Genomic DNA, 10,677 nt, shown 5'->3' with positions numbered 1-10,677 from the left:
TTCATCTCACTCTCTCAGTCTCACAGTGAGTGAATCAGTGAACCCTAGCCCAGTAGAAGTCTGAACCCTAGCGGCCCAGTCGCCCTCCATCGTCGCCGCGGTCGCGGGTTGTCAGCGCCACCGCCGTCGCCTGGTCCTGCCGCCCCAGTAGCCCTCCATCGTCGCCTGGTTCCCTGCCCAGTAGCCCTCCATCTCCATCGTCTTCATCTTCTCAACACCAGTAGCCCTCTCAACGTCTTCATCGTCGCGTGGTCCTCAACACTAGTAGCCCTCCATCGATCCCAGGTGAGTGACTCGTCCTCTGCTCATCTTCTTTGTTCTTCGCCTCTGCTCATCTTCTTTAGTATAAGAAACATGAACTTCATCCTCTGTGAACTTAGATTTCTGTTCTTTTTTCTGTGAACTTCCTCTGTGAACTTTGATTTCTGTTCAATTTCTGTGAACTTCCTCTGTGAACTTCCTCTGCTCATCTTCCTCTGTTTGTTGGTTAGTATAAGAAATAAATAATCTGAAAATTAAATTAATTCTGGTCTTCTATTTTATTGTATTCCAATTGCAATTTCTGTTTGTTGGTTAGTAAGTTTTTTTATTGTATTCGAAATTCACCCTCTGATACAGAAACATGAAGACTATGAAGAGGGCTACTGGTGTTTTAGTGTTTTGTACTTTTGCTGTTTTGTAATTGTTGACTGGCTGAAATGCTGTAGCAAATTGTTGATGAAACTGCAGTGATTGGTAACAATGTGTCAATTTTGCATAGTGTGACTTTGGGTGGAACTGGTAAAGCTTCTGGTGATAGGCATCCAAAGATTGGTGATGGGGTTTTGATTGTGTTAGTCTATCAGAAATATATAGTATGCAGAACAACAAAGCTGTATCTATAATATGCAGGGATTTTGTTGTTGTAAGGTTTCAGAACCACCTTTTCTCTAGCTACCTTCAATGCTGATTTACTGATTTACTGATTACTGATTTACTGATTTGAGGATAGTGGGAAGTTGAGTCTGTGTTACTCTTTCAGGGATTTGAGGTTGAATTTGTGATTTGTGATTTCTTGGGTCTTTTGTAATGCTGCTGATTTGAGTTTGGAATTTGTGATTACTGATTAGTGACTTGTTAAGCTGCTATTGTTAACTTGTTATGCACTTATACTGCTGTTTTGTTATGGAATTATGGCACTGAGTGTTTTGAATTTTGAATTTGTTATAAGTGATTTGTGATTTGTGATTTATGATTTTATTATGCTGCTGTTTTGAATTAATTTAGGGGTGATTATTTGTTATGCTATTGTTTTGAATTAATTTAGGAGTGATTAATGATTATTTCTAGTTGTATTGTTGCTGTTTGCACCATTGCTCTTTTCACTATTTAACTTTGTATTTTGATAAGATCATATGGATTTGGTTGAGATTTCATATGTTTTAAATTTGGAAGATATTTAAGATCTATATTAGACTATAATTATATTTTATGATGTTTATATATAATTTATTTATTATTTTATTCTGAAATGGTTTTTCCGGTTGAATCGGTTGGACCAATGAACTAATGAACCAGTAGTTAGAGCGGTTTGATGACCGGTCCGGTTTTCTGAACCTTGGTTATAAGATAGTGCAGTAGCTTTTTTTATTTTTTTTCTTTTTAGATTATAAAAAATAAATCCAATTTTACTATTTGATTTTTAAATATAATTATAAATTTTTAAAGATAATTATAAAATAATTTTAGAACCAAAATTATTTATTAGTTGAATGTGAAATTTTATTAAAATTTCATGTTAAATTATTATTTTTAGATATTTAGAAATTTATAGTAATTAGTTATTTAAATCAGTTTAATCATGATTCAATTCCGGTTGAATCGTTAAATCAGTTATTCTATTGGTTTATTGATGGGTTCGGTTCTCAGATTTTGACACAGAAGCTAAACCACCTGCGTTTTTAAGGTAAAACGCTCTTCTTCAATCTTCAAGTATACACTAGCACTATCTTCGCTGTTGGCTCCTCAAAACAGTGAGTTCGTGCTTCCTCCAAGATAAGGTGAGCTTCAAAATCTCCTTTTTCGGTTTTCTTTTTTTTTTCTTAATGATTGGAAAATAGGTTCCTTTTGTAGTTGAATTTGAGTTGTTTTCTTCGGTGCTATTTGTGCTGTTCACATGACTTTTTTGGTGTATTGTTAAGCACCTAACCCAGCTAAATGTGTTGTTTTATTTATATATTCTGTCAATTTTATTGAAGGTTTTTGCATTTCCTTGCTATTAGGAAGCTCATAAAGGATTCACGTTTATGTGCTTATTGATTGGCGTTAATAAAATTAGGAACTGGGAAAGACAAGATTTTGTTGTTGTTGGGTTGCATGCTCAAAACCTGGTTGTGTTTTGGTTTGATTTTCTTTTTGTTTGGATGACAAGGTGAAAAAGTATGGAAGGGTTATTGAATTCTATGTTTCACCAAAGTTGTTTGAAACCCTTTGGTTTCACTCCAAGGCTTGGTTGTGGTTGCACTTTCCCTGTGATCACAAGAACCTGGTATTTGAATAGGAAACCTAAGCCGTTTATGTTGAGAAGTGATTGCACTAGATTAGGTAGAGACACCGGTACTGGCTCCAGGGAAGCTAGCATTGCTGCAGTGAAGGATAATGATGATAGAGTTGAGGAATCTGATGTGGATTGGGAATCGGAGTTCATCGGGGAACTTGATCCGTTTGGTTACCGGGCTCCCAAGAAGAGGGTGAAAGAGCAGAAGTCTAAGCTGCTTGAAGACACTGATGGAATGGATTGGTGTGTGAGGGCAAGGAAGATGGCAGTTAGGTCGATTGAAGCAAGGGGCATGGCTCAAATGATGGAGGATTTGGTTGCCTCCAAGAAGAAAAAGAAAAGGGCTAAGAAGAAAGTTGAAACCAAGAAGAAGATTGTTGAGAAATTTGAGCATATAGATGATCTTGATGTTGATTATACCTCCGAGGAAGACTTCATGCTGCTGGAGAATCCAGAAACAATCGATGATGTTGGTGTTTTGGAAAGGAAGGTGCGTTCGCTGGCCGATGGAATGTTTTTAGAGAGGAAGGAGAAAAGCATGGAAGAGTTTGTAAATAAGCTATCCCAATTCTCTGGGCCTTCTGATCATCGGAAAGAAATCAATTTGAATAAAGCAATTGTAGAAGCACAGACTGCAGAGGATGTATTGGATGTTACTGCTGAGACAATTGTTGCAGTTGCAAAAGGTCTAAGCCCCTCGCCTCTTTCCCCTTTGAACATTGCTACTGCCCTTCATCGCATTGCTAAGAATATGGAGAAAGTTTCTATGATCACAACTCGAAGGCTGGCTTTCGCCCGACAAAAAGAGATGTCTATGCTTGTGGGGATTGCAATGACAGCCTTACCTGAATGCTCGGCACAAGGAATCTCTAATATATCTTGGGCATTATCCAAAATTGGAGGCGAACTGCTATATTTTTCAGAGATGGATAGGATTGCGGAGGTCGCAATGACCAAGGTTGGGGAATTCAACTCTCAAAATGTTGCTAATATCGCAGGTGCTTTTGCCTCAATGCAACACTCTGCTCCTGAACTTTTTTCAGAGTTGTCGAAGAGGGCTTCTGATATAATTCACACCTTCCAAGAGCAAGAACTAGCACAGCTTTTGTGGGCTTTTGCGTCTCTATATGAGCCTGCTGACATTGTATTTGATTCTTTAGACAGTGTCTTTGCTGATCATTGCCAACTGAAAGCTCGCAATGGTGAAAACACACCAAATAATTATGGTCAAATCAGTGTCAATAGAAGTGGTGCCTCAAATGTATCTCTTGATTTTCCTACACTCACTTTAAGTAGGGATCAGCTTGGAACTATAGCTTGGTCCTATGCTGTCTTCGGACAATTGGATAGGAGTTTCTTCTCGCATATCTGGAAAACCCTAAGCCACTATGAGGAGCAAAGGATTTCAGAGCTATATAGAGAGGATATCATGTTCGCTTCTCAAGTTCATCTTGTAAACCAGTGCTTGAAGCTTGAATTCCCCCATCTTCAGTTATCATTATCCCATGAGCTTGACGAAAAAGTTGCTAGTGCCTGTAGAACTAAAAGGTTTAATCAGAAGATAACATCATTGTTTCAGAAAGATGTTGGGCGTCTTCTTGTTAATACTGGCCTTAATTGGGTCAAAGAATATGTTGTGGATGGGTACACATTGGATGCTGTGATAATTGATAAGAAACTAGCTTTGGAGATTGACGGTCCAACTCATTTCTCTAGAAATATTGGTATGTATAATTTTTTGTTTCATAAATTAAATTTGTAATCTCTTATTCTTATACTATGCTAAGTGTTTTCAGAATAGAAAAACAATAACACAAGGAAAACACTAATTTATTTGGAGAAGGGACAAAAGTTGTGACTCTACTCTCAATCTCAATTTCTTAGTGTCTCTGTATTTTTGTATTTTCCATTCTAAACTCGGCCGTATTCTCTTAGATATATTTTAACTATTTTCTTTTTTCCTATTTACTTGATATAGGTGTGCCTTTGGGACATACCATGCTAAAACGTCGATACATTACTGCTGCTGGGTGGAAAGTTGTATCACTATGCTATCAAGAGGTGAGCTCTCTTATACATGTTACTCAATCAGAATATGTACAGGCTTTGTAATTTGATAAGAATAAGAATAATGAATTTGTGTGTAGAGAATTTGGTAACATATATGTTGTTCATTGTAGTGGGAGGAACTTGAAGGATCATCCCAACAATTGGAGTACCTTAGAAGCATTCTCAAAGATCACTTAAACGAAGGAAATGCCAACACTACATTGACCGAGGTAAAGTGAATAATTGATCATCAAATGTTCTTCACTTCTTTTTGAAGCATTAGGAAGATATACAAAACTTAGACTGATCATGTTTCCTGTTGAGAAATTAGTATAGGGGATGTATATTTGCCAGAAATATTAAATCTCAAAAGCATATAAATGCCATAATTCTTTTTCCCCATTGTTAATTTACATTTAAGATTTATTTTTCTATTCAATAAAAGAGAATTGGGCAGAAATAGTACTAAGGATAGATGCTCCAATAACATGTTTGAGGGACTAATAAAAGTAATGTATGGTGAATCTCAAAGAATGCTAAGCGTAGACACTTGGTTACTCGTATGTTATCTACTATTGAATAGAGTGTGGATCTAATTCAAGCGGGGTCAACATCTCATCCAATGGTGGATATAGTGTCGAAATCAAGAGACTATTCAACACCCTATCTTACACACGTATGATCATGTATGGAGTGACATTATCAAAACAAAAATGCTATTTGTACACCAAAATCAGCCACTAAAATCAGCCACCAATGTATTTATGTATAAATACATATGTAGTTTAATTTATTTTCAATGTGTATTTTATACTGGTAGCTGACTTTGGTGGCTGATTTTGGTGTAAACGTAGCATAGTCCTTATAAAAAATATGAGTGATAGTATCATTTCCCTCGTATGTATACATACGAATTCTCTAGCATTTTTGTTTTCCTTGGAGAGGCAGCATCGAACTTATTATACTGAACCAATCAAGCATTACTAAGGGAACCACTTCCAGGCATCTAAGATCTAACTACCATGCAAATTAACCATATATGTTTAAGACTTAAGAGGGGAAGTGAATGTTACGTTTATAAGAGATGTCAATGTCACATTTTACCATGTGTTTACCTAATAGAAGTGTGTATGATACTCTAACCATATGAGAGTTCAATGTAACTTACTTTGAAACGAACAAAACATGCTCGCCAAGTCTCCCTTGAAATTTCTTATCAATTATTATTATTATTATTTTTTGTGTGTGTGTGTAAATTGCTATCATAATGCTTGTGCATTCATCTAATGGTTGGTACTTTCTCCTTAACAACCACTTGTCAAATTATTAAGTCTAATACTAATAAACCCAATTATGTCAAAATCCATATCCAAGGCAAGGAACCATCCTTGAAACACCATTCACATTTTCCAAATAACCATTCTCCATATAAAATTCCAAGCTTTGTCTATCGCAACAAACATTTTCAAACTTGCAATCTAGTATTTGTCTCAAAGCTAGTAAGCTTCGAGGTAGTGTGTGTACAAGGAACAAGTCATGCTATGTTCCCCAAACAACAACGGTAGTTGACTCGGCTTGCAGAAAATACCTACAATTCTCATTTCAAAACACAACAAAAAACACTTTTTTCTACCGTTGGATTGGAAATCTACTTTGCAAGAGGGCTTACTATTACTCTAAGAGTAGCATAATAGCCCCAAAAATAATTGACCTGCGTGCTGTACGTGCAAGCGGAAAAAACTTTATTGTGAATTTTTTTATGTTACCGACAAATTAAAATATTAAAAAAAAGATTATTATGCTTTTTACATAATCTATCCATATTTACACTTGTCAAAAATTAAGTGTATTCTTAAAGTATCCGTCACCGGCATATATTACAAATTTAATTTTTACAAAAGTTGTGCTTTAATATTTATATAAGGCAGATATATTTGGCAAATATCTATATAGTTATTTTTTTATTAATTATATCAGAGTAACTAAACATCTTTTAAATATTTTTCTTAATTTTTTGAACAACTGATATTGCAAAAATAGGTATTTAAATTAATTAAATAATAATAAATTCTTAAAATCACAAACTAAAAGCTGAAAATTAAAGAACTACCAGTATTTCTCTTAAAAAATATAGGTAAATAATAAAGTTGGATGCACTAGTAATATTTAAATGTGTCTAAATTCATTTTTAAAGTCAATCTTAATTACATGTCAAAGTTAAATTACAATGTTAGTCTTTATAATTTATATGAAAATGAGTCCACGTAAATTTTCACCTTTCATTCCACGCAAAGATTGAGCATTCCACCTAAGAGGATCGAAATTTCCTCTTAGAATCAGCCGTGAAGTCAAACGCTGCCGTTTCCATTTAAAATCAGTATTATTTTCATTGTGACCTTTCGCCTCCCAAAGAGCGTCAAACAAAAAAAACCTGAAAACGTATATTCTTTGTTTCCATAGTTGATTTTCCAAAACCACGCGCCGTCATCGTTTAACTTTTAACGGCCAAAGTTAACGAAACAATCTATTTGTTTCTTCCTCCTTTCTTTCAAGCTTCCAAACCAAACGCTATATAAGAAATCTTCTTCACCTTCCAACCTTTCATTCCGAAATTTCCTTCACTTTTCTCTACACATTCTATATTCATATTCCTCTCGTCAATAAGCTCCAAAAGCTTTGGAACATATTTTTCAATCTAATATGTCGTCACGGAGTTTTGAGATTACTATCTTATCAGCAGAGAATCTTAGAACGAACAAAACATCAATAAAGAAAAACGTTTTTGTGAAGATTCAAACCGATGGAAACGGCGAAGTGAGGACGACGAAGGTGAACGGCGAAGGCGGAAGCTACCCTTCGTGGAACGAGAAGGTTGTCATGCATGGAAGTTCCATTGCATGCAAGGTTTATAACTTTGGAGGTGAATTGCAAAGCAACAATGGGGATTAAAAGTGTTGGAATTGCAATGATACCGGTTTCGGATATAGTAGGAGGGTTTGTCTCTCAAAATCAAGTTTAATTTTTGAGTTATAGGTTATGGGATAGTAAGGTTAACAGAAATGGGGTTATAAATATTTCTGTTAGGGTCAAAATGCCTGAGATTTCGTCGTTGTTGCCGCCGGCGATAAATGGATTGCCGGCGCAAGGAGTTCCGGTGACCGGAAAGAGCTCTAATGCGTTGTAACTGGAATTCCAATTAATTGGTTTTAGATTATAAAGAGTGATGGAAAATATTGTTAATAGTTATTTTTAGTTGCTTAAATATTATTGGACGTGAAAACGCTAGACTTGAGTGTCCATTTTACTTTTTAATATGTTGGGAAAAAAGAAATATACAATAACAATAATAAAAAGGGAATGATATATATAAGATTTTAATTTTTATATATTTAAAATAATATTATACAATTATTTAATCAAAACTACGTGTTTAAATAAATTTGTAAATAATAAATTTAAAAATTAATTATTTTTTGACATAATAAAACACAATTAAATAATTAATTATTCAATATATATAAATTTATTTATGAATTAATTATTTATATAGAATAAGTATTAAAATATACATAATGAAAAAGTCTAGAGAATCAGGAACTTTATTAAATTTTGGTCGGCATGTAACTAGTAAAAGAAAAATAAGTAATCCTAAGAGAAAAAAGACCAATATGACTATGTATCTTTTAAACAATATTTTATTACACTAATTTAAAAAAATTAAAACAAATATACACATTCAAATAGATTTAATATTTTTTAATTTAAAATATAAATTCAAAAAATAGTTTGAGTAAAACTAAAATTCAACCGCCAATGAGTTATAGTTCAAATGACATAATCTCTCCATACTCACCTAAAAGGTCGCGGGTTCGAGTCTCTCCATCTTTGACAAAAAAAAATAAAAAAAAAATTCTTGTGGTAAAAAATTTTATTTTCTTTTAAATCTATGTTTCTAATTGTATTTGAGGGAGAAAGCTTTATTCTTATAATAATGATTTTAAAGAAGCTATCATAGCTAAATAAATAGAGTAACGGTTATCTTTACAGTTGATAATATCCATTTTTTATAATTTTTAATAATTTTAGATGAATTTACAAAATATTTTATTTGTTATTTGTTACTTTAGATGTGATGTGTTTCCTTAATTTTACCAAAAAAATTATATTATATGTATTTTCGTAAGTATTTTAATAAAAATATTTTATTTATTATTTATTATTTTATATGTGTGTCTAACAATATTTAACGGAAAAAAATAAATAAATAAAAAGAGAATTTTATAAAGCCAAGTGCATATAAGGGGAGTGGATTTTTCAAGTGAAAAAAAAAATTGGATGATGTCTAATGTTTAATCTCTCCATTCATTTTTCTCTCTCTTGTTTATTTTTGGTCCCACTTATAGAATTAAAGGTGAGAGATCACACTCTATTCTCTCAAGTGTTAAAAAAATGGAGAGGATCCATTTCTACATATAAGAAGATAGTGATTTGTATTTAATTAGTTTGGATTATTCTTTTTTAAAATGTGTTTTTAAATTCCAAGATAAAATAACTAATCATTTGGAGCACTTGATTGAAAAAAAAATAACAAAATCTTCAGAAATCAAGAAACGCATATTATGAAAATAGTCAATATGTCGATTAAAAATTACATAAAGTAAAATGATATTTGATCTTTTGGTTGTTGATGACATTGAAAAAGATAATTAAGAATTAATTAATTTTATCTGTCTAGTACTTTTTTACATTAATATTCTATTTTGTTGTGTTGAGCTTTTTGTTTTAAACAAAATAAAAACTTAAACGTATAAAAAATTTAAAAAAAAGAAAAAAATTAAAGAATATAAAAATTAAACTAAATCTCAATCGATACAGTTTTTAAAAAAATAAAAAATTATTATAATTAAATGATTGAATTTAAAGATTATTTAAAAAATAATATTTTAAAAAATAAATAATATTTCTAAAAAGAAAAGGGGTATAAATACAGGGGTTAGGTACCTTTTAGCTGCATATATATATAGGTGCCTTCTATGGTACCTATTATCTTATTGTACCTATGGTGACTACAAAGAAGGTTACCAATTAGTTGTGGACATTTGGTAGCTGAAAGCGTGTCACAAAAAGTGTTAGTTAAAGAAAAAATGTTACCCTTAATCGTTAACTTGGCTCTGATACCAAATTTTTAATTTCAATTTTTTCTTTTAATTTCTTTTTCGAAATTTCTATTAGCTCTTCAAATTTTTCTTTGAAAGTATTGACCATTTCTACCAGTTTATAACTTTTCAATCTTATTTTAGTTTATAATATTCCTTTTTGCATGGATTATTGTATATAAAATCTTTTATCTGTTTGTCTTTTTCTTTAATATAACTTCTCAAATCCTCAATAACTTCTTTTATTTCTATCATAGGTTATTTTTAGAGCTTCAAATGCTCTTTGATTTATTTCAGAAAACTGTAAATAATTCAACCGATTTTCTCTTTCAAAGAGCTCTTGTTTCTTGTCTTGATAAGTTACATATATTTCTTCTTTATTTATTGTCATAATTTAGTGTTTAGGGTTTCCTTTAATTTTTCGACCTTTTTTGTTAATTCTTTTATTTCAGAATTTTCTTCTTTAATCTTTAACTTAGATAAATTTAAAGGGCTATTAATTTTGGATTTTCTTATTTGAAAATTCGATGAAACTAATTTTCCTGATGGTTCTTTTAGTAAAAGAACTAGGTTTTCAATAGCTTTATATTTTGGTATTTCTGTTTTTACAATTTTCTGAAATAATTCATCGACATAAATTCTTTCTCTGTTTTTAAATATTATACTATGATGGCTATTTGTTAAGGCATAATTTATTGCATATGTAATTGAAAATGGTTCATCATCTTGTTCCATTAGATTCTTTCTGTGAAATTTATAAGCAAAACTTATAGATCTTCCAAGATTTTCAGTTGATAAAGGTATAGCATATCTAAGATGGGCATTGAATTTAACATTTACGTTTGCCAAGTTTCCATGAACAATTCCAATTATTTGATCTATTGGGTCATCAATAATTCTTTTATCACAGATTGCTAAGCTTATTGGTGAATTAAT

At 32.1% G+C, this 10,677-nt stretch overlaps 1 protein-coding gene and 1 pseudogene across 4 annotated transcripts; both read left to right on the top strand.

The window, feature by feature from the left end:
- Positions 1 to 6: 6 nt before the first annotated feature.
- Positions 7 to 5,354, top strand: LOC107490303 (RAP domain-containing protein, chloroplastic). Of its 4 annotated transcripts, none has more exons than XM_016111076.3 (5): positions 7 to 285; positions 1,909 to 2,039; positions 2,411 to 4,260; positions 4,515 to 4,597; positions 4,717 to 5,354. In XM_016111076.3, the coding sequence occupies exons 3-5, from the start codon at positions 2,421 to 2,423 to the stop codon at positions 4,822 to 4,824; spliced, it is 2,031 nt and encodes a 676-aa protein (XP_015966562.1). In that variant the 5' UTR covers positions 7 to 285; positions 1,909 to 2,039; positions 2,411 to 2,420; the 3' UTR covers positions 4,825 to 5,354. The 4 variants fall into 4 exon arrangements, with proteins under 4 accessions (XP_015966562.1, XP_015966561.1, XP_015966560.1 ...); XM_016111075.3 differs by having other exon boundaries at positions 2,262 to 4,260; XM_016111074.3 differs by having other exon boundaries at positions 2,238 to 4,260.
- A 1,848-nt stretch (positions 5,355 to 7,202) lies between these two features.
- LOC107490239 (BON1-associated protein 2-like) lies at positions 7,203 to 7,831 on the top strand (annotated as a pseudogene).
- The last annotated feature ends 2,846 nt before the right edge of the window (positions 7,832 to 10,677 follow it).

Source organism: Arachis duranensis, chromosome 5, assembly GCF_000817695.3.
Source record: "Arachis duranensis cultivar V14167 chromosome 5, aradu.V14167.gnm2.J7QH, whole genome shotgun sequence".
Taxonomy (NCBI): Eukaryota; Viridiplantae; Streptophyta; class Magnoliopsida; order Fabales; family Fabaceae; genus Arachis; species Arachis duranensis.
This window is presented reverse-complemented; position numbering and strand designations above follow the sequence as displayed.

Excerpts from the sequence above, each read along its gene's own strand:
- LOC107490303 (XM_016111076.3), top strand. The coding sequence starts at position 2,421 with ATGGAAGGGTTATTGAATTCTATGTTTCACCAAAGTTGTTTGAAACCC. Across the intron at positions 4,261-4,514 it reads TCATTTCTCTAGAAATATTG|GTGTGCCTTTGGGACATACC; the intron begins GTATGTATAATT and ends TACTTGATATAG. Across the intron at positions 4,598-4,716 it reads TATCACTATGCTATCAAGAG|TGGGAGGAACTTGAAGGATC; the intron begins GTGAGCTCTCTT and ends TGTTCATTGTAG.